The following is a 24,026-nucleotide window of genomic DNA, read 5'->3' as shown; positions in this document are numbered from 1 at the left end:
CTCTGTTTAGTTGACACCCCTGAATCCTGAGGGGGGGGGGGTGAAGAACTTCCCTCTCCGTTCAGTTGACACCCCTGAATCCTGAGGGGGGGGGGGTGAAGAACTTCCCTCTCTGTTCAGTTGACACCCCTGAATCCTGATTAATGAGATATTAATATTGTTCTTCTCTGAACAACTGGTTTCCGCTCCTCCCGTTAAACTCACCAGTGTCAAGGTTAATTATATCAGGGACAATAGTACCTGCAGTACAAGGGGTACATTTTATACACCACTGCAAGGAGCAAGGTACTAATGCACCACTGCAAGGAGTACCTAGGGTTGTTAGTCGTTTTTAAAAACGACCGAAGAACACTTCTTTTTTGTTTTTCTAAAAATAATCGTTTTGAACTTTTGAAGAAAATAATTTTCTAATAATTATGAGTTTTCAATTTTTTTACATTTAATTTCAATCATTTTAACAAATCGTAAACCCAGGCTTTATTTTTTTAGTCATCTTGAATTTGAAGTATGGAGAGAACATTCCTAGAAATCTGATTTCATTTGTTATTTGGTATGGTAATGATTGGTTAATGGTTAAGTCCAAAGATAGTGCTAATAGTAATAGTATTACAAAGCTCTATGATAATTTCTGTCAACGCCATGATCAGTGTAAAAAAAATCTATTCTACAAAGGCAGATCTTTAATGAAGGGCTGTCGTCAACGAATGTACGGTCATAATATTTAAGGGTCGTCGTTCACGATCGTCCAAAATTTTAGACAAAATGACGAACAAAACGATCATTTTAGAAAACGACCAATTCGTTTTTCGTTTTATCTGCGTCGTGAACAAAACAAAACGATCATTTTTCAAAAAAGTAAAAACGATCCATCCCTTCCTATACACCTTTCGATGCTTGAAAAAGGACATGGAAATCATTTGTTTTGGCCTTTTTTCTTAAATAAGGATATTGCACAATGTCAACGACCAAACTAACCCATGCCGAGAAGCCATTTTTTGTCAAGCGCCTTTTCTCTTTCAAGATCTCTCTATGAATGTTTAAAAATCAAATAAACTAAAAATAATTCAGAAGTACTGTGCTCTGTGCCCCCTGTTTTAGTTAAATAATATAAATGTTAATATGTATTCCTAAGGTTTAATTCACGCATTTTCATTGTTCTATGAAAAGTACAAAGTTTAAAACTGAAGCTTTTCTTTCATCTTCTTTATAGTGAAAATATATTGCTCAAATTTCCTTCCGGGGACGTCTGCTGGAAGATAATATTGTCTATTATTGAGTGTTAAAAAACATTTCTTACAAAATTGTGTCGTTTGCTTACATTGTCAAACACTGTTATTCCTAAGAATATTTTAGCATTTTCTCCCTTTCTTTTCTCATATTGTTGGTTTTCTAACTTTTTTATTAGGTTTCTGGGAAACCCTTTTTCCTTTAGGATCATTTTAACTATGTTTTTCTGTTGTATTTCTTCTATTACTGAACATGTGTGAACATGTGCCACTATTACAATCTCTTTAAACTTATTATTTAACTGGAGTCAATCTGACTCAAGGGACTGGAAAGGTTCTGAATCGGATCCTAAGCTTTGTCTATAGTTTTTAAATAACTTTTATTTCGGGTTTCCCAGCTAACATAATGGGTGAAAAAAGAGATTTATGATTTAGTGGTTTAAGGACAGGAAAAGGGGGTTAACTATGAAATTAGATAGGGAGAGGTAACCTTAATTTATTTATACTTTTCATGGATAGTCACTTGAAATTACACTAAGAGTTGCTGTAATAAAAAATTTAAACATTAAGTAGCTTGATGAAGGAAGAAAATACAAAAATAGTACAAAAGATGTTTATTTCTTTAAAAAAATGATTAAATGACTATTGACTAAATCGCAACTTCAAACTTGAGTCCTTGTCTTCTCATCTCTACAGGTTGTACACCGTGTACACGCAGTAAATGCAGTACAGCAGAACCAATTTGCAATCCATCCTAACAAAAAACACATAAAACCAATATTAATAAATTGGGATCCATGAAACTTTTCCACAATTTCCATTTTTCAGATTTTCAGATTTTTCTTATCCTGTGCATTTTCTTACTGTAGGACCAATCAATCTGTGGAGTTAAAAGTGAAATTTTTAGTGAATTTGTTGTTGTTAAAAAGCATAAAGTTTTACCAGTAACTTATAAATCCACTTATAAAGTGAAATGGGTCTGAGTACACTGCACAATTGCTGTGTTTCAAGTTCATTGGAATATTTCGAATCATAACTTGAGTCTAAGATAATTTAGTACATATTACTGTTTACCTGAGTACATTTCCAATCACATTTCTTCATCGGACACCGGTACATACTCTCACCCTAAACAATATTTCAAGTTTGTGTGAAAAAACGGAAAAATCATAAAAAAGGAAGCTTGCTTACTGAAAGGGTGATCTTTCATTTACTTCAATTCAACGAATAAACCCAAGAAAAAAACAGAAAAAAAAACATAATCAATCAAATTTAAAATAAGATTAAAATAAAAACAAATTTTAGTATTTTCTCAACCCCCACCCCCCCATCTAAAATCCAGAACATTCTTTATATTAAGAGATCCTACCTCTGTGTTTACTGGTTCCTTCTTAATAGCTCCGACAGAAAGCAGGGACGGGGGTTGGGAGGGTGTTTTAGGAGAAGTTTTATTCTTATCCTTTAAAGCGCTTTTCGAGTTCTTTTTAGTAGCTTGCGATGGGGTCACGGGTGCTATACTAATTCTTTGATTGTTTTTTGCAACAGTGCTTTCTGAATTTCTAGATAGTTGAATAGGGTTGTTTGAAGATATTACTGAGGAAGTTGGCTTAGAGGGCGAATATTCTTGTTTTATTGGAAGTTCATATTTTGGCGCAAGAAGTTCCTCATGTGTCCCGAATATTTCTGCATAGTTTTTAATTCGGGTTGCAGCCTCTCTCTTCGGTCTTTTAGATAAGGGCTCAGATGTTGGTAGATTCTTGGCCCCTTGGGAATTAGGAGAAAATTCGTCATCAGTTGGTCTGGGACGCTTTCGACTAATCTGGTTTTCTTTCCCTTCTTGATCGAAATTCTTTATTTGGGTTTTTATTAGGTTCCCCCTGCTCCCAGATTGAGAGATTCCAATGGTTTTAACTATTGTGGTTTTAATCTTTGGTAGAGGCGACGCTTCACTAAAACAAATAAGTAGTTAAAATCTTAAATAAATTATCAAAACTAATGTTTTAAGATTTAGATAAATGAAATATAGATTTCATATTAAATTAATATAAATGAACAGAGCTAAAAACTTTAGAATGGGATATCATTAATCCCAATCGGATAATTAATCTGAAAATTAATAACAAGAGGAAAACAAGCCTTATTTAATTTGGAGATTAAGAATAAGAGTAGATGATCTAGAATTGATCTCGACATCCACCATTCTAAGGTTTTCAGCTCAGAAATTACCAAAAAAAATGCTAAATAAAATGAATAAAATGTGCAGATATTTTTGTTAACATGAAAAGTCCAAGAAAACAGTTTTAAACAATACAAAGGTAAGTGAAGGTAAAGGGAACGGACCAATTAATACAAAATATTATTTTAGTTCATCATATCCCCAATAATAATTTTCCACTTACGATGGAAAAATTTACCTTGACTTCTTTTTTTCCAGGGTTGGAGTTGAAGTTTGTTTTTCAGACGTTGGCGAAGAATTAAGTAAATCCTTCCGAACAATCCATTTCACTTTCATCTTCTTCTTTGGTGTTGCACCACCAGGACTTTGCTTCTCTTGACTTGAGTTCAATTCAGATGAGTTAGGACTAGTAAATGTCTCTACTTTGGTTATTTTCTTCACAGGTTTCGCAGCTTTTGCTAATAAATTCCCGGGCTTTCCATCTGTGACGAACTTTATTTGGCGATTAAAATGCGATTTATGTTTGACAGTTGGCGGGGTGTAGCTCAAACCCTCTTCTGAAGAATGGTCAGAGACAGGGGCATCGAGTTTGCTTGATGGTTGATTACAGGGACTTTGAATAATGTCTTCAATTTTCTTGGTCGACTTGGTTGACTTAATTGCATGACTTTTGGGGCTCTGGAAGAGCTTTGGACTTTGAGTTTCTTCTTGAGAAATGAGTCTGTTCACAGGTTTTCGCGTTCGTTTACTTCTTCCTTCAGACTCACTTTGAGATCCTGAATCTTCGGTAGAAATCGTTTCCTCTGCCTTGGTCTTAGAAACTGGGCTAGCTGCCGGATCCAGTTTTTTGGCGGGCAATCTAGAGGGTTGAACTGACGTTTCCTTAGGTATTGCAGTTTGTTTTCTATCTGAAATCTTAGTCTCAGGCTGGATGGAGGGGGTTCTTGGAGTCAGAATGATGCGTCTAGTTCTTACAGTTGAGGCATTTCTACCAGTATTAGAATCATTCTTTTCTTCATTATTAGTGATCTCTTTCAGGTTTAAATCTGGTGATACTTTAGATATGTCTTCGTTTATCATATTATTTGGATTTTTAGAGGTATTATCTTTGATTTCAAGAAGATCTTTCATTTCTTTCATCCTAATAGATCGGCGAGATTTTTTGTTTTTTTCAAGTCTTGGCTCCGCAATCTCTTCAGTGGAATTCTCTGTACCCTCAGAACATGATTGACTCACAACAACTTTCTCTTTATTACCCTTCTCGGGCACAGACTCAGAATTTTCAATTTTATCATTATGATCATCTACAAGATCAGTTTCAATCTCATCAGTTTCTAATATTTCTTCCTTAATCGTTTCCTCAATCTTAATATTTAGATTTATACTTCCTATCTTTCCCTCTTTCAGAAGCCTTTCAACAACTTTCTCAAAAGGTTCTTTTGAATCATTACTTTCAAAATTCTCTGCGTATATACGGAGTGTAGTTTTATGTTTGTCTTTAAGATGTGCTTCAATATCCATCCTGTCTCGCTTAATGCTCGCACTGCACAGTTTACAGTTATAATTGTCTGTGATGATCTCACTGTGCTTGATAAAGTTGGTTCTTTCAAGGGTATCAATCATCTTGTGACTGTTGATCAGATGAATCCTGTAGAAAATCTAATTTTAGACTTTCTATAATAATAATAAAAATTTTCAGAACATCCCACGTTACACAACAGTTAAGAGACGACTTGAAGACTTTATTTGAAAAATTTATCAACATATTACATAATTTTACAAGTTTAATATCTACAGGGTGAGTCAAAAAAAAGTGTGATTAGCGGCGCCTGTTGCAAAATTGTACCCTTTTTTGTGCACCTCTCCTGTATGCTGTTTTTTAAATATTTTTTGAAAACTTTAAATTTTAATCCCAATGGCCCCAAAAAAAAACATCCGCGAACTTATTTCTCTTTAAATCAAAAGTTAAGAAAATCAAAATTGTGGGTATAAATCATTTCTATCGAAATATAAAATTTTATAAAGATTGAAACACAGAATCACAGAAAATTCGCAAAATTGTAAAGAAAATTAGTAATTTTCAGTTCTGGTCTAATTTTAAAGAAAAAGTTTTTTGTTAATGGTTCTTCAGCTTTCAATTAATAATTTTAGAATATACTAAGAAGACAGGAAATAGAGAATTTAAATAGCTTTTCCTTATTTAGACCAGAACTGAAAATTGCGACTTTCTCAAAACAATTTTGCGAATTTTCTGCGATTCTAAGAATATCAAAAAATTAAAAAAATTTTCCCGAAAATGTTGATAAAACACCATACATAAGAGTTGCACAAAAAAGGTACAATTTTGCACAAGACGCCGCGAATCACACTTTTTTATGACTCACCCTGTACTTAAACTTAATATCTACAGAAATCTGAAAGGACAAAAGGGAAAGACCGCATTTTAGAAATGACAAGACAAAGACTTTTAGTGAAATTGTTAACAGAATCATATTTGTATTGTATTTGTAAAATTAATTGAAAAAAAGACAATCTTTAGGTCGTCTCACAACTATCATGTTAGTAAGGCCACCCTGTATGTGTCAAAATTAATAAGAATCTTAAATCTAACTTTAAATTTACAGTCTACAAGATACTAGATGAGAAGTGTTTCACCAGAATTATTTGATTTAATGTTAAGGTTTTAAATCCTTTTAATCAGGAAAGAGATAAGCTTACAAATATTACTCCAAGAACGTAATAGTAGATAGAGAAGCTGAATGTATAAAGTGCCTGGAAATCATGAAGTACCTGAAGGTGAAGTATCTATGGTAGATACAGAAGCTAAATGTATAAAAGTGCCTAAAAATCATGAAGTACCTAAAGGTGAAGTATCTATGGTAGATACAGAAGCTAAATGTATAAAAGTGCCTGGAAATCATGAAGTACCTGAAGGTGAAGTATCTATGGTGGATACAGAAGCTAAATGATAAAAGTGCTTGGAAATCATGAAGTACCTAAAGGTGAAGTATCTGTGGTAGATACAGAAGCTAAATGTAAAAGTGCCTGGAAATCATGAAGTACCTAAAGGTGAAGTATCTGTAGTAGATACAGAAGCTAAATGTATAAAAGCGCCTGAAAATCATGAAGTACCTAAAGGTGAAGTATCTATGGTAGATACAGAAGCTAAATGTATTAAAGTCCCTGAAATTCATGAAGTACCTAAAGGTGAAGTATCTATGGCAGATACAGAAGCTAAATGTATAAAAGCGCCTGAAAATCATTAAGTACCTAAAGGTGAAGTATCTGTAGTAGATAACGAAGCAGAAAGGACACTTGTACATTGTTCCATCACACCACTGAGGAGCTTTCTGTTCACCTTTCTTCCTTCCTTTGCTGCCATTATCAACCATTTCATCTTGACTAAATAACAATCTTTCAAATCAATCAGTCATTTAATCAATAAATCAATCAATCAATCAGTGAAGTAATATTGCCCCCCCCCCCCTCCTCTTCACTTCCATTTAAAATCAATAATTTCCCCAAAAGGTATAAGCATATGCCGCTGAAAGATCTAGAATATAGGTTACAAAAAAATGAAGGATGCCCGAGTGACAAAGGTACCATTGCAACCTTTCTCTGATCATTAATGTAAAAGATATTGTCGTTTTATTAGGTTTAAAGTGTTCAATTCTAATAATTTTTGTATGTTTTCATGTAGTAGAAATGTGCAAGTATAGAAACCAGAATTGAGATTAATCAGTTTTAAAAGTTGTAAACGTTGATATCTGATTCATACTTGATCAGGCAAAGCTTTAAAGGGTGCTGTTGTGAATTGCATGGAGGGTCAATTGAAATTAGGCGTACAGTCCCTTTAACATACAAACATACAAAGCAATGATTATTTTACCTGAATTGAATATTCTGCTCCAGCATAAATTGTTTATTATATTCTTTCAGGGTTAACTTATGCTTAGATTGCGCATGCTTCCTTAAACATCAATAAATTAAAGAGAATTACTAAAATAGAAATAATCTTAAATAATAATAATAGTTATCCCATCTAAAGGTTTGAAAAGTATCTGTTTACTATAATTTAGCAATAAAAAATCTTAAAATATGTTTGATTGTCAATTATTACATGGTTCAAAGAAATAAAAAATTAAAATCTAAAAAAAATTATTTTTCTTTACAATAATTTTTAAAAAAGGAAAAATAAAATAATTCTTTCTTACTTAATAGCTGGGCTACTAAGTAGCAGAATTTGGTGGCAGATCCCACACTTGTGATAAGTTTTCCGCTTAAGCTCAACTTCTCCATGATTAGCAATATAATCTTCAAACTGTTAACGGTAATAATAAGATCAGTTTTTATATTGTAAAACATTCTTTTCAGTTTCAGTTTCTTCTTTTTAATGCTCCCTGTTAATGCAAATATTGCTTAATAATAATATTATTAGTATTAAACAATTAACCTGCAGACAAAGTACCGCGACCTGTAGTTAGAGTTTTTAATCGTTTTTGTATAAGATCGTTTAACGATCGTTTTTTGTTTCGTTTTCAAAAAAGATCGTTTCGTTTTCGGAAAAAAACGATCGTTTTTTTCCGAAAGGACCCACTCGTTTTGAACTTTCAGAAAACAAATAATGATCGTTTTTGAAAACGATCGTTTTTATTTAAACGATTTACGACCGTTTTTTATACGATTGCTTTTGAAAAAACGATCTTTTTTGAAAAAAACGATCGTTTTTGAAAATAAATTTTATTGACAATTATGTTACAATTCGTTATCGATCGTTAACGGAGGGTCGTCGTTAGCGATCGTTAACGAAGGGTTGTCGTTAACGATAGTTAACGAAACGACGAACTTTATAAAAATGGTCGCTTTTAGAAAAAAAATTACATGCAAACTTATTGAATATCGTCTTACACGAAGTTTAACAGTTCTGGGGGAGTTAAAACTTCTTGATATTTTCCTAAAAACTACTCAATTGTTAGTACAGATGCCCTTCAGGTCGGTTTCCTCTATTCGTTAACGATCGTTAACGATCGTTAACGAAAGGTTGTCGTTAAAGATCTTTAACAAAGGGTCGTCGTTAACGAACGTTAACGAAGGGTCGTCGATAAAGATCGTTAACGAAGGGTCGTCGTTAACGATCGTTAAAGAGGGGTCGTCGTTAACGATCGTTAGCGAAACGACGAATTTTATAAAAACGAATGTTTTGAAAACCGATCGTTTTAAAAACGAATATTTATAAAAGACGAACATTTTTTTAAAAAAACGATCGTTTCGTTTTCGATTTTTTGTCGTCGTTTTCATAACGAAACGATCGTTTTTAAAAAAAATAAAAACGTTAACATCCCTATAGTAGGCTGTAGGCTATAATACAATGAAAGCAGGGTTGAACTTTACAAAATATTTTGATTAAAATTTGTTGATGCAATTTTGGCTCAAGTTGTTTTGAAGAAATAGAAACCTCCTCCTAGAAACATGGAAAATAATTGTGGAAAAGTGTTTAGCTTACTAGCATTTAATCTTTATGGAATCTTATCACGGAAAATATTACGCAAAAATCCGTTAAAATAGTGCCAATGCTTTATGAAAATATGTAACTTGCGACAACGCAAAACTATTAAAAAATAATTATCCAGAAATAGAATCTAACATCACAAATTTTGAATTAAAATTTAATTGCGAATTTTTGTGAAATTTTTTATAAGTATTACGTTTGAATCGAGAATTTAAAAAATTATTTTTTTTTTTTTATAATAATAATTCATCATTGGAATCTTTTTTTACAATCTTATTTTACACTGCAGTACATTCATCTTTTCAAGCTTCTTTTACAATCTTACCTTACAAACTGCTGTACATTCATCATTGGAATCTTTTTTACGATCCTACCTTACAAACTGCTGTACATTCGTCTTTGTAATCATTGCTGTACAATTCTGTGCATTCATCGCCAGCTTCTGAATGTACACTAGTCTCAGACTGTAATTATTAATTAGGTTGGACAGACAACAAATTCATCGCCAATACCCAATACCCAAGGGTGATTTTAAGTAATCAAAAAAGTATCTTGCAACTTAAAATTTAGATTAAATTCCTTTACTTCCCTCCAGTGTTCTGCTTGTTCTAGATCATTTAATTCATACAAATGTATAAAATATTTTTATTTTTTATTCAAAATTCCATTTCTATATGATTGTTTCATCTGAAGTTTTATATTTTAGATTTTCCCTTTTAACTGTCTAACAAAATTATTCCTTTGTTTTATTCATAAAATTTTGAGAATATAGTTTCATCTTCATCTTGTGATACTGGCAAATATGCAGAGACAAAGAAGATCTGAAAATAAATTGTAAAGTTTTTTTAATTAAAAAATATTCTTCTAAATAAGGGTTAAACAGTTTTTAGGACATCGTAGAATTAGGGAAAATAATTGGATTTTCAAGCAAAGAGTAGAACAAAAATTGCTCCCAAAATATTAAAACATAGAAAAATAGACACTGATACTTGGCAAAGACAGGATTTGATCTAGCAAGAGAGAAGGGGCGGGGGGGGGGGGGAACAGTATGCGATTGTTTTTCTCCAGGAAATGTGTTAATTGTGTAATGTAATGTGTAGGATTAAAAAAAGACACATAGTTTTGATAGTGTTCAATTTCAAGTCTAAGGGGGGCACTACTCCCCCCCCCCCAGAAGTTTAAATATAAAAGCTTCCGACATTTGTTTATTTACCTCGTGAAAAGGAGAATTTTCTGACAAATCTGACATTTGTGGTAGATTTTCTTGGTTGGCTCCGGTCGCCCGTATTTTGCATAATATTCCTGCGCAATCAAAATATGTTTTTACCAAATATTTTGGAACATTTTACGTACAACAGATATTTTCTAACAAGAATCTAAGTTTATAAATGTTTAAATTCTAAATATAAAATGTTAACCTTTAGTTTGACACAGTGGGTATCTAGGTGCAGGTTCTTAAATTCGTCTTCTTCAACATTATTTCCACAAATACTACACTTAACCTGCAAACATTTAGATAGAAGGGACTGTAAAGTGACCCCTCATTGACATAATGGTATTGCGGTATCTTTAAAAGTCTTGAGGATCAAATATAATTCAGATATCCATGTTTTGGTTTCAGAAACAATGAAGAAATTTAATAGAATTGAACACTTTTCCAGCAAAAAAAAAACGACATTTTTGAAAATTTTTGTGAATCAGGAAAATCCCTTTTTATATGAAAGGTTACTTAAAATTTAAATCTTCAAAATTTCCCAAAAATTCTGATATTTTTTATATTAATTTCTGAAAAAAAGTTGACCTTGATAATGTCGGCAAAACTGTTTGAAAACTCTCTATCCTCTTCTCTTACTTCCTCGACATCTTCTTCATTATCATCATCTTCTTCGTTTTCATCGTTATCTAGCTCATTATCCTTTAACAAATACAAGAGTTTTATTAGTATACATGAATTTTTAATTGATAGAACTAACATTCCCCGCACCTACATCATAGTTATTTTTTATAAAATATCAAGTAAGAAAACAGTGCTTTCTTTTTTGACTAACTTCCGATTTAAACATCTCTTGAGCTGCCAAGAAGGAAAATTTGAACCAGAGAGGTGGTTGAACCAACCGTAACTAGTTAACCCACATCTTACTGTTCATAAAATCCCAACTCTTTTGACTGTTATTTGTACCTGGTCAGTATTTCCGCTTTTACCAATATCTCGAGATAGATGATCGCTGGCGTAATTCTAAAATAATCAGACGATCCTATGAAAATCGATCACTGAAGTCCCACACCCCAGGGGAGGGAGGGAGAGGGGCTGAAAAAATTGGAATTAAACAAAATCAATTTTCAAAGAGATAAACAAGAATATCTCAATAATTTTTGATTTGTCAAAAGTTTCACAGGTATCGTTGTGAACCGGACATGACACTATGACTAAGTTAAGCGTACCCTATGGTGGAAAAATATCTAATCCCAACCCCCTTCGCAGTTCCAACTCTCACAAAGACAAAAAAATTTGTAACAGACATTTACATAATCTTCTTTTGAAGTTTTATGAAAAATCCTTAATTATTACCTTAAATGAGAGGTTGTGTTGTTTCAAGTGAGTTTTAAGATTTGATCTAAAAATATTCATTTTGTTTAGTTTCAATTAAAAACTAGATTTTTCATGAAAAAAAATGAAAATGTAAGTTCATAGTTTCAAAATGAGCTTTCACATAACAAGGTACATGTGAATAAAAGGATGAATGAAAGGATGAATGAAAGGATGAATGAGGGGATAAATGAATGAATGAATATGTTCCTGCTAAAATAAATATCTTCCCCACAAACAGAGCATTTGTGCCAGCGTTGAATATCAAAATCTCTGTGAAGAGAAAACTGGTTCGAACCCTAAATAAAATACAATAATATAAAACAAAATAAAAAGTTTAAAAATTTATATACAATAGGAGGTCTGATATCGAAGCAGAGTTTTTTTTTAAAAATATTCCCCCCCCCCACACATACCATCTTCAAACAATTTATTTATCCGCAGGTTATCAGCTTATTTAGACTGAACTGGAGGAAATAATGATATTCAGGGGGAAATAAATTACATTAAGGAAAAAGTAAAAAAATTTGGAGGAGAAAAGATTATTTTTTGAGAAATTAAATGTTTTTTTTGGGAAAAATATTTTTTTTTCACCCTTCGATTAAGGACAATATCTACCCAACGATCAAAAAAATATTTACTCAACGATCAAAGAAATATTTACTCAACGATCAAAGATAATATCTACTCAACGATCAAAGATAATATCTACCCAACGGTTAAAGACAATATCTGCCCAACGGTTAAAGACAATATCTACCCAACGATTAAAGACAATATCTACCCAACAATTAAGAACAATATCTACCCCACGATTAAAGACAATATCTACCCAACAATTAAAAATAATATCTACCCAACAATCAAAGACAATATCTACCCTACGATCAGACAATATCTACCCAACAATTAAAAGCAACATCTACCCTAAGGTCAGACAAAATCTACCCAATGATCAAAGACAATATCATCCTATCTGCCATTTAATTTCTAGCAAATAACAAAACATTTTTCAAATGCTTGGCAAAATCAACAATTTATGATTTATTTAATTTAGCTACCTGGTCAACGCCTTGGTGTTCCTCTAGAGCATGATGTTCTAGATGTTCTACCTCATCACCACACTCCTCACACACGTGCCGACATACATCAAGGAGACTACTGCTATACACCCTAAAAATCAAATAATTTCTTTAGGTAGTTAAAAAAAACAGTCTAATAAGCTTTCGAGGGGAATCTGTATTTTATCAAGGCACCGTAAACGTTTTACTTAATTGACCCTCCCTTTACAAAGTGGCTTCAGAGGCGTACACAGTACACACTCACGGGGGAGGGGGGTTCTACGGGGGCTCAGTCACACTTGACCCCCAAAATCTGTAATATCTATGATTCCCAAGGGTTTTAAAGGTCCCAACGGGTGCTGTGCCCCCACCTCCATCCCATGGACCACTTCCGGAGAACGCCCCCGAGCGGCATGTCCGATTCAAAGCAGTATCCTCAAAACCTTCCCATGATCATTGACGACAGAGATGTCCTTATACCAGAGGTGTTTATTTCACAGGCTTTTAAAGAAACGAGTTTATGGATCGGGAGCAAATATTGTAAAATGTACAAGAAAAGGCAAGTTTTTTATTCTTTTCATTCATATATTTATTCATCTTCTCCTAAAAATCATGCATTTTCCCTTATTCAACGAATAAAACCTGAAAAATGTTTTTCAAACATTCCAAATACAGTTTACACCATACAGTATACAGTTACGCTCTAGCTTTTAGTTCAGTGCCGTACAGCGTATTTCCAAACAACTTTTGTTTCATATGGTTTCCGTGTCTCTTCAACGTACTTTGTGACCTTATAAATCGTCGAGGGATTACAAATTATCCTGAATTCGAAGACTGAGAAAAAAATGTGTGCAATGAAGGAAGGGTTTAACAAATTTTAGTTAAACTAAGCATTTACGCCGTTTCATAACCTTGAATTTTTCATCGTTCGAAAATTATTGTCTTGATAATTTGTTGTTTATGGATTGATTATATACCTGCTTGTACTGTTAACAGCTGACACTGAATCCGCCATTTTAATTGAACATTCTGGGTATATTTCTGAAAACATAGAAAATGCATGAAATTGTAAATTTATGTATTTTTTAATTTGTACTTAGGTCAGGAACTTAGAAAGAGGTTGCATAGGTACATTATACATTTTTAAACATTTATTTAAATTAGTTTGTCAAAAAAAATATTACATAAATAAAAAAGTTGAGATTAGATTATGCAAAAAAAAATTCTTTAGTTTACATGGACTATTGCAAAGGGAGGCCTGAAAGCCATTTAATAATATGCAATCTTGCGTCTATCTTTTACTTAATAATCCCTGCAAGATTTTATCAATTTGTCATTGGTCTTAAAAAACTTAGAAAGTCAAGAAGTTAATCCTGTTCAAGCTACACTTAGATCCTACAAAGCAAAAACTTAATACTAGGATTCAATTACAGTTCATGCAGGGATACCTACAAAGGATGAGACTACGGAGACGACTGTACAGAATTTAGTTAAACCTTTTTCTCAAATTTACAGCTGTTAACTGGTTCCTTTCTTTGCCAAATCCTTTAAGATATCCCAAAAAGACTTTATTTCAAGCATGAGTTCGAGTTCAACCCAAGAGTCCGGGTTCAACCCACGGCGTCATTTAAGTATCATCCTTTGTCGCTAACCCTACCGCTGATTATCACAGTTTCGAGTTTAATTTAGTTAATTTATTGAAATATTTTTCCGTTTCTTGTTGCGAGCGTGCACCCTACTTCTATGCGCGCGAATTGAATTAAGAGTTTTATAAGTTGTATTGCACTCTAAACACTTGTGTTTCTTATCTTCAGAACTGTGCTTCGCATCAATATGATTTCTGAAAATAAAAATGTTTAAATTTTATTGATTTAACCATCGCAAAAAGCTTAAATATTTTAGATTCCTGCACAAACAAATATCATCTAAAAAATCAATGCATTCAAAAGTTTTCAGCTGACAAAAATCAAATTAATTTCCTTAATATCACCCTCCCCAGTTATTTGGAGCTACTTTTAAAATTGCATAAAAAAATTCTTTAAGAACATTTGAATCAGTGTTAACTATTAGCAAGCCATATTTTGACCGATCATAAATAACGAAAAATACAATTTGTTGAAGTTAATTACCTAATGTTGGTTAATTCTGTAGATGTGTATTCACACTCCTTACATGTATAAGTCTTACCATCTCTAGAAATATAAGAGTGAGAAATGAAACTTTATTTCCCGTCGTTAATGTGAATCTGTTTTACGATTAGATTTCATTTGTCTGAATTTCTTTAAGAGACTGAAAACAAGATTTAAAGTGAACCTTCACACATACTAAATAGTATAATTGTTTCTTTCACAACATTTTATGGTTGATACCGTAGATTACCAACAGCACAGATATAACCCTACATGTCGTCTTTTCAAATGTCACGAACTGTTCTGATCTGTAGAATCCTTAATTTTCTGGAATTCATTCCATAATTGCTCAGATCTGTAGAATCTCTACTTGTGAACGAAAAACCACTAAAACTTAGAAATCTGTGTTGTTATTAATCTATGGTTGATACCTCAATTGGAACCGTTTTTGGCGGATCAGCGACGCGGTTTAAATTCTTTAAATTCGGCCTCTGGTTCAAGTCCTTCGTTAAGTTAACCCCTTGAGGAATTATTTTTTTATTATCTACCTGGTCCATAAAGTAAGGTTTGAATAATGCACTCGTCTCATATGCGCCAATCTTAATACAAAGATGTCAGTTTATTTGAAGGATAAGTTGACATTGTTTTTCCAATTTCATTCTTTCATAAATAGCAAGGTTCAGAGTTGTGACTTTAACTAAAATATATATTTTTTGGACAAGTACAAACCTATCTGTGCATAACACCCCACAGTATTCACAACGAGCCAACGAATCTAAAAATGTTACTTAAGTTTATCTAGTTGATACTTACAGGAAATAAATAATTGGAACTTGAAATACCATCTTTTAAAACGTGGCGTTTTCTTTTGTAGTTATGACATAAAGGAAATTATCTATCCAAAACTTGCATATCAGTAAAGCTGGACCCTTATCAAATGTTAATTCTAATTCCATTATTTTTATGCTTTTCAAACTATAATCCAAAACCCAAGGTTTTCTATAGCGCGAGAGTGGACACCTTTTTTGCCAACAAGGACAATTAAAATATAATCTTTTATGACATTTTTCTTCAAACTTGACTTCTCACAAGACATTTACAACTGTATTGTATAGAAAATTTTACTATTTAAGAAGAGTATGAACAAAAAGTTTTGAAAAAAATTCAAGTTGGAAAAGACCCCTACATATACCTCCAGGGATGTATACTTCCTTAAAAAATCATCCCCGCCCACCATCTGCAAATCTTTTTCCCTAGAAGTTATATTATTTTCCTTTAAATTGAAGCGAAAAAAAATAAAAAGTTGGGGCACCAAAAAGGATAAAATCCTGGCCTTTTGATGTCCAATTTTGATGTTGTCCCCCAGATCTTCAAACATCAAATTAACAACCCCTTCTCACCTCCTGGTTTTGCAGCATGTACATCTTGTAGATGTTGCCGAACTACTTGAATGCTGGTAAAATCTAAAGAACATTGTTCACAAAACACCCTCTCATTGTCAACATCCTAAATAGTTGCCATTAATGAGGGGCGACAACGATTGACAAAGAAAAGCATAAAAATGTTGTTTGTCGTATACTTTCCCAAAGGCAACTTCCCGATCGACAATTTCCGAAGTGGGAATTTCCCAATCGTGACGTTTTCCAAGCAGCACCTTCCCAGATGTACTTCTAATGTTAAGAGGGCCTTCTGCGGCGCCACCGGCTGCAATGAGGGGCCGAGCGTTGCGGCTAGGATGGGCTCTGGACGAGTGTTGCGGCTAGGATGGGCTAGAAGGACGAGTGTTGCGGCTAGGATGGGCTAGAGGGACGAGTGTTGCGGCTAGGATGGGCTAGAAGGACGAGTGTTGCGATTAGGATGGGCTAGAGGGACGATTGTTGCGTCTAGAATAGGCTAGTGGGACGAGTGTTGCGGCTAGAATAGACTAGGGAAGTTTCCACTTGGAAAAATGCATTTGGGAAAGATCAGTTTAAATCTCGATAATAATAAAGACCTTTTCGGTGAAAAGAACGCCAAGGTTTTTAACTTTTAAGAATTCCCTTCATTCCTGAAAAATTTTACTAAAACAGAAAATTATTCCCCCACTTTCCGATATTCTCAACCCAAAATTAATTTTCTGGTTTAAATCTTTTAATGTCTCCAACAAGTCATAAAAAAAACCCTAAGAACAGCCATAACGTAGTTAGAAAAAAGATACATGATTTGTGGAGAAAAATATATTCTATTTCATAAAAATGACATTTATATAATTTTTGATTAATTCAAAGAAATAACATTGGCTTCCACAAGGACTTAATTTTAATTGGATGTTGACTACTTTGGCCAATAGAAAAATAGACATTAAATGGCATTTTTTACTAAGGTTACAGTTCTCAGCAGTTTTGAATAAAAACTTACCTTAACATCTGAGCAAGTGTCTGTTTCTAAAACTATTTCCTCGTTAGCTATACTTATATTTTCTTTCCAGTTGGTATACAACTCATTTTCTAAAAGTATTCATCGCATAAAATAAAATTTTATCAAAAAAATAATTTAATAAATAATCAATAATCAATATTTAAAATAAAAATAAATTCAATTATATTTAATCAAAAGTTTTAAACCCTTACACCATGTTCTACAGGACTAGAGAGTCTTAAATAGGGTAGGGTAATAGTTTCCAGACTTCTAAATCTGTATAAAAGACCTTTTAATAGTTTCCAAACTCATAAATCTGGCTACAAGACCTGTTTCCAGACTTCTAAATCTGGATATAAGACCTTTTAATAGTTTACAAACTCTTAAATCTGGATACAAGACCTGTTTCCAGACTTCTAAATCTGGATATAAGACCTTTTAATAGTTTCCAAACTTTTAAATCTGGATACAAGACCTGTTTCCAGACTTCTAAATCTGGATATAAGACCTTTTAATAGTTTCCAGACTCCTAAATCTAGTTAAAACCCCTTTTGTTAGTTTCCAGACTCCTAAATNCCCCCCCTCCCCAGTCAAACTTTAAAGGTTTCGATTCCTTAGTTGAATATTTTAATTTTGAAATGTATATTTGGTTGAAAATGCAAGTAACGTACGTCGTAAAAGTATTTTATAGTTTACGACAATCAGCACTGTTTTCATAAATGCGTTAGGCATTTTCCCAAGCAGCAACGTCCAAACCAGTGCTAAGGATTCGGATCCGGTTTCGCATCAAAATTACCTGGATCTTAAGCATTGGTTCCCAACTGTGCAATTTCCAAAGCAGCAACTTCCCTTGTTAGGTTATGCTTTCTGAGGCGCCGCAGGCTGCAATGGGGACCGAGCACTTAAGCTTTAACAGTTTAGGGGCCGTGCGCAGGGGCTAGGACAGACTTGGGAAGCTGCAGCTAGGGAAATTACACAGTAGGGAAGTTGCCATTTGGGAAGATACCCTTGGGAAGTTGTCAATTGGGAAAAAAACTTTGGGAAAGTACCTAACATCATATCATAAAAAATCAATGGTCTGACATGAAGGAGAATAGTAAACAAAAAAACTACCTGAGGCTGTATTATTTTGAATTGGAGAATTCAGTTCAAGATTTGAACACGAGATTCTTTCTTCAGTCTCATATAAAATATCAGAATCTGCAAAACAGAAGCTTGTTATCAATTTTAGAGCTTTTTGGTGGGGTGGGGATTAGAGCTTAGACACTAGTTTAAACTTTTCTGATTTAAAAATCTTAAGCGGGACTATTGAAGTAATCTAAAGTGACAATTCTGACATTTTCCGTAATTATCTCTGCAAGTCACTTATCCCGAGAAACCACAAATGAGAATAATAAATGTTCAGCAAAGAATAAGTATATCTGACTCATCTATGATAAGGAAAAGGTTTGAGGGAAATTACAGTTGCGAAATGGTCATGCTACTTCATGTACTCTATAATAAATAGGAAATTAGAGGTTAAATCTCAAAACAACCCTTCCCCCATGCAATAAAAATGGAGGTTCACTTGAAATTACATTCACAGTCCCTTATTAATGAAAATACTAAATCCACGAACCTTGAAGAATACAGTTTCCTGTACTTGGCTCATTATCTAAACTTTTTTCATCATCTTCTTGATCTTCAATTTGTATTGTACTCATGTACTCTGACCCTCTAGTGCATATACTGGATGTACCACCACATTCCCCCTTGTACATGTGTACACCGGCACCATTAGCGTTGCAACTATACAACCGAAGATCATTTGATTCTAGTTCCTTCCCAGCTAAGTCAGTTTTGTAAGAAACAAAACCTAAAAAATTTGATGTTTTTTTACATTTCCTACGTTTAAATTCTTTAATAATTTTTACTTAAATGCAACCCCAAAAATTGTTACTTTATTAGAGTCTTTATTGCTAATTTTTTAATCAAGTTGCAACAAATGGTAAAATGACTTGTTATGCATGCTTACATGTTCATTCCCCTTCCTTGAAAAATCACCCCCCCCCCTAAACCCAGGCAAAAAAATCGACACTGATCAATTTACATTTTATTAAAGAAAATCCACATTCCTATATACACATAGAAAACACTCAGTAAGTATCTTAGGAAAATGTCTTAAAATTACCCGAATTTGAAGGTTCAGAGTTTAGGATCAATATGGCAGATTTATTCTGAAATATGAGAGTAGGATTAGTTTAACAGAATCATTACGAAAAATGAGAATAGAGTCAGTTTAGCAGATTTATTCTGAAATATAAGAAAAGGATCATTTTAGCAGAATCATTATGAAAAATGAGAATAGTCAGTTTACCAGAATTATTCTGATATATGAGAATAAAATCAGTTTAGCAGATTTATTCTGAAATATAAGAGTAGGATCAGTTTAGCAGAATCATTCTGAAAAATGAAAATAGGATCAGTTTAGCAAGATCAGTTTAGCAGTTCTATTTTGAAATATGAGAATAGGATCAGTTTAGCAGATTTATTCTGAAATATGAGCATAGGATCAGTTTAGCACATTTATTCTGAAATATGAGAATAGGATCAGTTTAGCAGTTCTATTTTGAAATATGAGAATAGGATCAGTTCAGCAGATGTATTCTGAAATATGAGCATAGGATCAGTTTAGCAGATTTATTCTGAAATATGAAAATAGAATCAGTTTAGCAGATTTATTCTGAAATATAAGAGTAGGATCAGTTTAGCAGAATCATTCTGAAAAATGAAAATAGAGTCAGTTTAGCAGATTTATTCTGAAATATAAGAATAGGATCATTTTAGCAGAATCATTATGAAACATGAGAATAGTCAGTTTAGCAGAATTATTCTGATATATGAGAATAAAATCAGTTTAACAGATTTATTCTGAAATATGAGAATAGAATCAGTTTAGCAGATTTATTCTGAAATATAAGAGTAGGATCAGTTTAGCAGAATCATTCTGAAAAATGAGTATAGGATCAGTTTAGCAAAAATGAGAACAGGATCAGTTTAGCAGTTCTATTTTGAAATATGAGAATAGGATCAGTTTAGCAGATGTATTCTGAAATATGAGCATAGGATCAGTTTAGCACATTTATTCTGAAATATGAGAATAGGATCAGTTTAGCAGAATTATTCTGAAATATGAGCATAAGTTTAGCAGAATTATTCTGTGATATAAGAATGAGATCACTTATAGGATTAGACATTATAGGGTTTTCTTAATATTTCTGTCACTTGATAATTTTTACTTCTAATTTTACTTAAAAAAAATAATTTTTGCCAACAAATATTCTTTCTAAAACACTCTGAGTCGGACTAATTCTGAATAACGGTCATAAACAATATAAAATGTAAGAATATAAATAAACCATCCAATGGAATCAAGGAGATACTTCCGGAAAGTTGGCAAACCAATTAACTCCATTGGTTGGTTGGTTTCTGACAACCGTTTAGGTGCAGCATATAGGTTTACGGGGATTTATAGTGACCCAAACATCCAGCGACCCAGGATCAAAGCAAAAAACAAAAACTTGAATAATGATAAATACCTTTTCTTTAACTACGTTTATAGTATAACCCCGCGTAATGGGGAACATTTTTTATCTGAAAACACCAAGAAATGGTTGGTTATAAAAAAAAGAAAAAATATTTATTATTTTGAAATAACTACTTAATATTCTAATTACAGACAAGGTTAAAGTAAAAAGTAAAAGTCAACGTTAAAAAATTAGTTAACTGTTTGGATTATATTATCATAAAATACCAAAAATATTGGTTTTAAAGGCAAGTATAGGGAAAAGTAGAAAATTAGTAAAAAAAATTTGAATTTGCTGGATTAATTGGGGGAGGGGCAGAAAGTTAGAAATTATACAAAAAATTCATTCCAGTCAAATAGCTAACAGATGACAGATGACAGCGCTGCTACATTAGGCTTTGGCAGCTGCAGCTGCATCAGCTGCTTTCTTCGCCTGCTTCTCCCGCATTATTTGAGCGTCTCTAAAACAGGATGACAGATAACAGTTTATTCTTCAGGATAACAGATAATAAAAAATGAAATTTGAGTTTTAACTTTTCTCTGAATTCAACATTTAAAAAAATAGAGGATTTGGTTGTAAAATTATAAAACTTCAAATGCATTGAATTTATATCTGGGTTTTATCTTTGAGTGGGCAGCAAAAGTTGAGATAGGGTGAATTTTCAAGAAAATATAACTCCCTGATTTACCTCTCCATCCTTTGTTCCCTTGACAGCCCTTTATTTGCCTCTTGTTCATTTGCAGCCTTGGTCTTTCCTTTTTCCTTTTTAGCTGCCTTCTCCCTTGCTAGATCACGTTGGTTCCCTGAACAAAATTAGATATGAAGGGACTGGACCTGGACCTGTACGTTTCTAGAGTGGTTTTCCCATCATGAAAGATGATGTTAATATTTCCTTTAATGTTTTGCTGTTTCTTAAGAAACCACACCACAATTGTAATAAATCCGGATCCAAGTGGAAAAATTAACAAAAATAGGCATTAGGGGATTTTTAACAAAACAATTTCTCTAGAAAGAGTGCAAGCAACATAGATTATGAACCAGGGAGGAAAAATGTCCTAGTTGTAAACCCCTACAAATACCACCTTTACTGTGTTCCTTTAAATACTAATTATGGAATATTAATACTATTCAGAATAAAGTAAGTAAAGGAAAAACACATTAAAACAGACATTCATGTTAATATTCACATATGTTGGTCTTCTCATCTCTATTCTGGGTATATTTCTGAAAACATAGAAAATGCATGAAATTGTAAATTTATGTATTTTTTAATTTGTACTTAGGTCAGGAACTTAAAAAGAGGTTGCATAGGTACATTATACATTTTTAAACATTTATTTAAATTAGTTTGTCAAAAAAAATTCCAAAAATCGTATACTAGGACAGACCCAAAAAGTTTTCATTCCGAATTTTTTTCTCACCAGATTTGTAATTTTCTACATTACTAAGTAATCAATTTGTTAAATATATATGAGCTAAATGTAGTTTGATAAATTTAGAAAACCCCGGCGGCCCACAGAGTAGATATCTTTATCATGGTATGGAATATACATATATAATATATAGAATAATATATATATTTAATCCAGGCTCCTCGGACCTTGAATATGAGTGAGACTGAGACTGATAGTTGAGACAGAAACTTGCGCCGAAAAGAAAATAATTTGCGGCATTGGTATTTCTATCAATTAATCAATCACTGAGAGAGAAGCGGGGCATTCAATCGACAATTCTAAAGAGGAAAGTGTAATTTTCGCAATAAAGACATTTACAGTTTAATACTAAATTTCTGTTTTAAAAATCTTGTGAAAATCGATTGGTCCGTCATAGTAAACGTTTTTTAGAAACCCCCCCCCCCCGCCGCCCCCAGACAATCCTATCCTATCAATTTTGTACATGATTTCAGCAAAATTATTATTACTTATATTAAATTACTCTAGTGTTAGGTTATGTTTAGACAGTTTATGGGCCTAGGACAGTCTAGGGGGAAGAGCGTCGCGGCTAGGACAGACTAGTCCAAAAATCGTTCTCTAGGAATATACCATATATTAGGTTCGAAATGCAACATAATCAAAATAACAACCATTTAAGGGTAATTTCCTAGTATACGATTTTTGGACCCCTCCTATCAATTTTGTACATGGGTGTGACAGGAAGTTTCTTAACTTAACCTAACCCGTGGCCGCAGCGCTCGGCCCCCTAGCCCATCCTAGCCGCAGCGCTCAGCCCAGAAAGTATCTTAACTAACCTAACCCGTGGCCGCAGCGCTCGGCCCCCTAGCCCATCCTAGCCGCAGCGCTCGGCCCAGAAAGTATCTTAACCTAACCTAACCCTAAATAACAAAAAAAAAATAACAATAAATTTGCTGAAAAATAAATGGTCATGTACAAAATTGATAGGAGGGGGGGGGGGGTCCAAAAATTGTATACTAGGACAGACCCGAAAATCGCAATTAAGATCTATTATAATCGATATGATGTGGGACACCCTGAAGGTTAACAAAAAGAATTTATTATCACAATTTCCTCTTTCACTTCTGTAGAAAGAAATCCGCAAATCGCAACTGCAACAAAGAACCCGACCTATTAGAACATGGTTTTGATAACTCATTCATTCTTGGATCATATAAAGCTTACCAAGGGTACCACTGTGAATCAGACATTTCTTAAACTATTGTGGGATACTTTTAGTTACTTTAAGTATTCTACTTCTGTGAATATTCCAGGATTCGTGTGCAGATTTGAGTGATATGAAAAGAATAAAAAGTTTGGATAGAATACAGAGGATATCTGAACAAAACTTGGATATCAAGGTATTTATTTATTTCATTTCTAGGGGCGCATTTTGGCTGTGGGCACCCCCCCCCCCTCATCCTCAGAATTAGTTTTTCATCATTAAAACCCCTAGACATCATATTTCGTAAGCTGCCCTTGCCGACCGCCTGAATTTAAAAGATATTAAAAAACACCAAGAAGACTTTTATTACCTCTAATGTCGGAATTATCTACGTTTGTGTGGTGACAGTCATTTGATTATAATAATTTTTCCAAAAATCTAAGAATTAGAAGCTATAAAAACATTTGGTTAAAAAGCCAAATGTTGCAACCTTGCGAAAAAAACACTTACCCAGTAACCTGTCTGTTCATTCTTTTAATTAAAAGTTTTTTATCCTTTATTTTCAGTGTGCACCACTAAGTTTGAACGAAGCCCTTGAAAATATATGTATATCGTATTCACCCCTTCATAGAACTCTACATAAACTACAACTACCAACGAAGGTGATTTTTCTTAAAGGGAGTGTTCGCGATGCACGAAAGGGGAAATGATGTGTTGCGGGGAGGTACAAATGAAAATGATTTTCAAAGATTGGGTGGG

The 24,026-nt window shown here is 33.2% G+C and overlaps 5 protein-coding genes across 9 annotated transcripts in view; 1 reads left to right on the top strand and 4 right to left on the bottom strand.

Moving 5' to 3' along the window:
- Positions 1-1,825: 1,825 nt before the first annotated feature.
- LOC111708045 (muscle M-line assembly protein unc-89) lies at positions 1,826-7,719 on the bottom strand. The gene is made up of 7 exons (XM_023481290.1): positions 7,617-7,719; positions 7,292-7,372; positions 6,673-6,804; positions 3,641-5,050; positions 2,596-3,175; positions 2,301-2,354; positions 1,826-1,980 (listed from the first exon to the last, which is right to left on the bottom strand). Exons 2-7 carry the CDS (start codon positions 7,315-7,317, stop codon positions 1,876-1,878), a joined length of 2,307 nt encoding a protein of 768 aa, XP_023337058.1. The 5' UTR covers positions 7,318-7,372; positions 7,617-7,719; the 3' UTR covers positions 1,826-1,875.
- Positions 7,720-9,273: 1,554 nt separating this feature from the next.
- LOC111708038 (uncharacterized) lies at positions 9,274-13,621 on the bottom strand. The gene is made up of 10 exons (XM_023481285.1): positions 13,537-13,621; positions 12,560-12,671; positions 11,709-11,797; positions 11,481-11,526; positions 11,091-11,147; positions 10,713-10,826; positions 10,330-10,413; positions 10,125-10,213; positions 9,651-9,732; positions 9,274-9,375 (listed from the first exon to the last, which is right to left on the bottom strand). The coding sequence occupies exons 1-10, from the start codon at positions 13,608-13,610 to the stop codon at positions 9,274-9,276; spliced, it is 849 nt and encodes a 282-aa protein (XP_023337053.1). The 5' UTR covers positions 13,611-13,621.
- On the bottom strand, positions 13,600-20,780 carry LOC111708037 (zinc finger protein 816). Of its 4 annotated transcripts, none has more exons than XM_023481283.1 (11): positions 20,664-20,780; positions 19,256-19,301; positions 18,704-18,940; positions 18,199-18,285; positions 17,086-17,174; positions 16,089-16,194; positions 15,418-15,463; positions 15,237-15,287; positions 14,689-14,751; positions 14,212-14,399; positions 13,600-14,007 (listed from the first exon to the last, which is right to left on the bottom strand). In XM_023481283.1, exons 1-10 carry the CDS (start codon positions 20,709-20,711, stop codon positions 14,249-14,251), a joined length of 924 nt encoding a protein of 307 aa, XP_023337051.1. In that variant the 5' UTR covers positions 20,712-20,780; the 3' UTR covers positions 13,600-14,007; positions 14,212-14,248. The 4 variants fall into 4 exon arrangements, with proteins under 4 accessions (XP_023337051.1, XP_023337050.1, XP_023337052.1 ...); XM_023481282.1 differs by having other exon boundaries at positions 14,217-14,399; XM_023481284.1 differs by having other exon boundaries at positions 13,600-13,975; positions 14,217-14,399.
- An 89-nt stretch (positions 20,781-20,869) lies between these two features.
- On the bottom strand, positions 20,870-21,454 carry LOC111708039 (putative SERF-like protein; the record flags this gene model as incomplete). The annotated part of the gene is given in 2 exon segments (XM_023481286.1): positions 20,870-21,111; positions 21,340-21,454. Coding segments are annotated over 2 exon segments (185 nt in total), but the record flags the coding sequence as incomplete, so codon positions are not given.
- A 1,900-nt stretch (positions 21,455-23,354) lies between these two features.
- Positions 23,355-24,026, top strand: part of LOC111708030 (TBC1 domain family member 12) — an 18,250-nt gene continuing 17,578 nt past the window's right edge. For both annotated transcript variants that reach the window (XR_002766575.1, XM_023481273.1), the window contains exons 1-2: positions 23,355-23,463; positions 23,834-23,929. Coding sequence is in view for 1 of the 2 variants with exons in the window: in XM_023481273.1 (XP_023337041.1) it covers positions 23,401-23,463; positions 23,834-23,929 (159 nt within the window). In the remaining variant the exon portion in view is untranslated. The remainder of the gene's footprint in view (positions 23,464-23,833; positions 23,930-24,026) is intronic.

The sequence above is a fragment of the Eurytemora carolleeae genome, unplaced genomic scaffold (genome assembly GCF_000591075.1).
Source record: "Eurytemora carolleeae unplaced genomic scaffold, Eaff_2.0 scaffold5, whole genome shotgun sequence".
Lineage (NCBI taxonomy): Eukaryota > Metazoa > Arthropoda > Copepoda > Calanoida > Temoridae > Eurytemora > Eurytemora carolleeae.
Note: the sequence above shows the minus strand (reverse complement) of the source record. Positions and strands in the feature narration are given on the sequence as shown.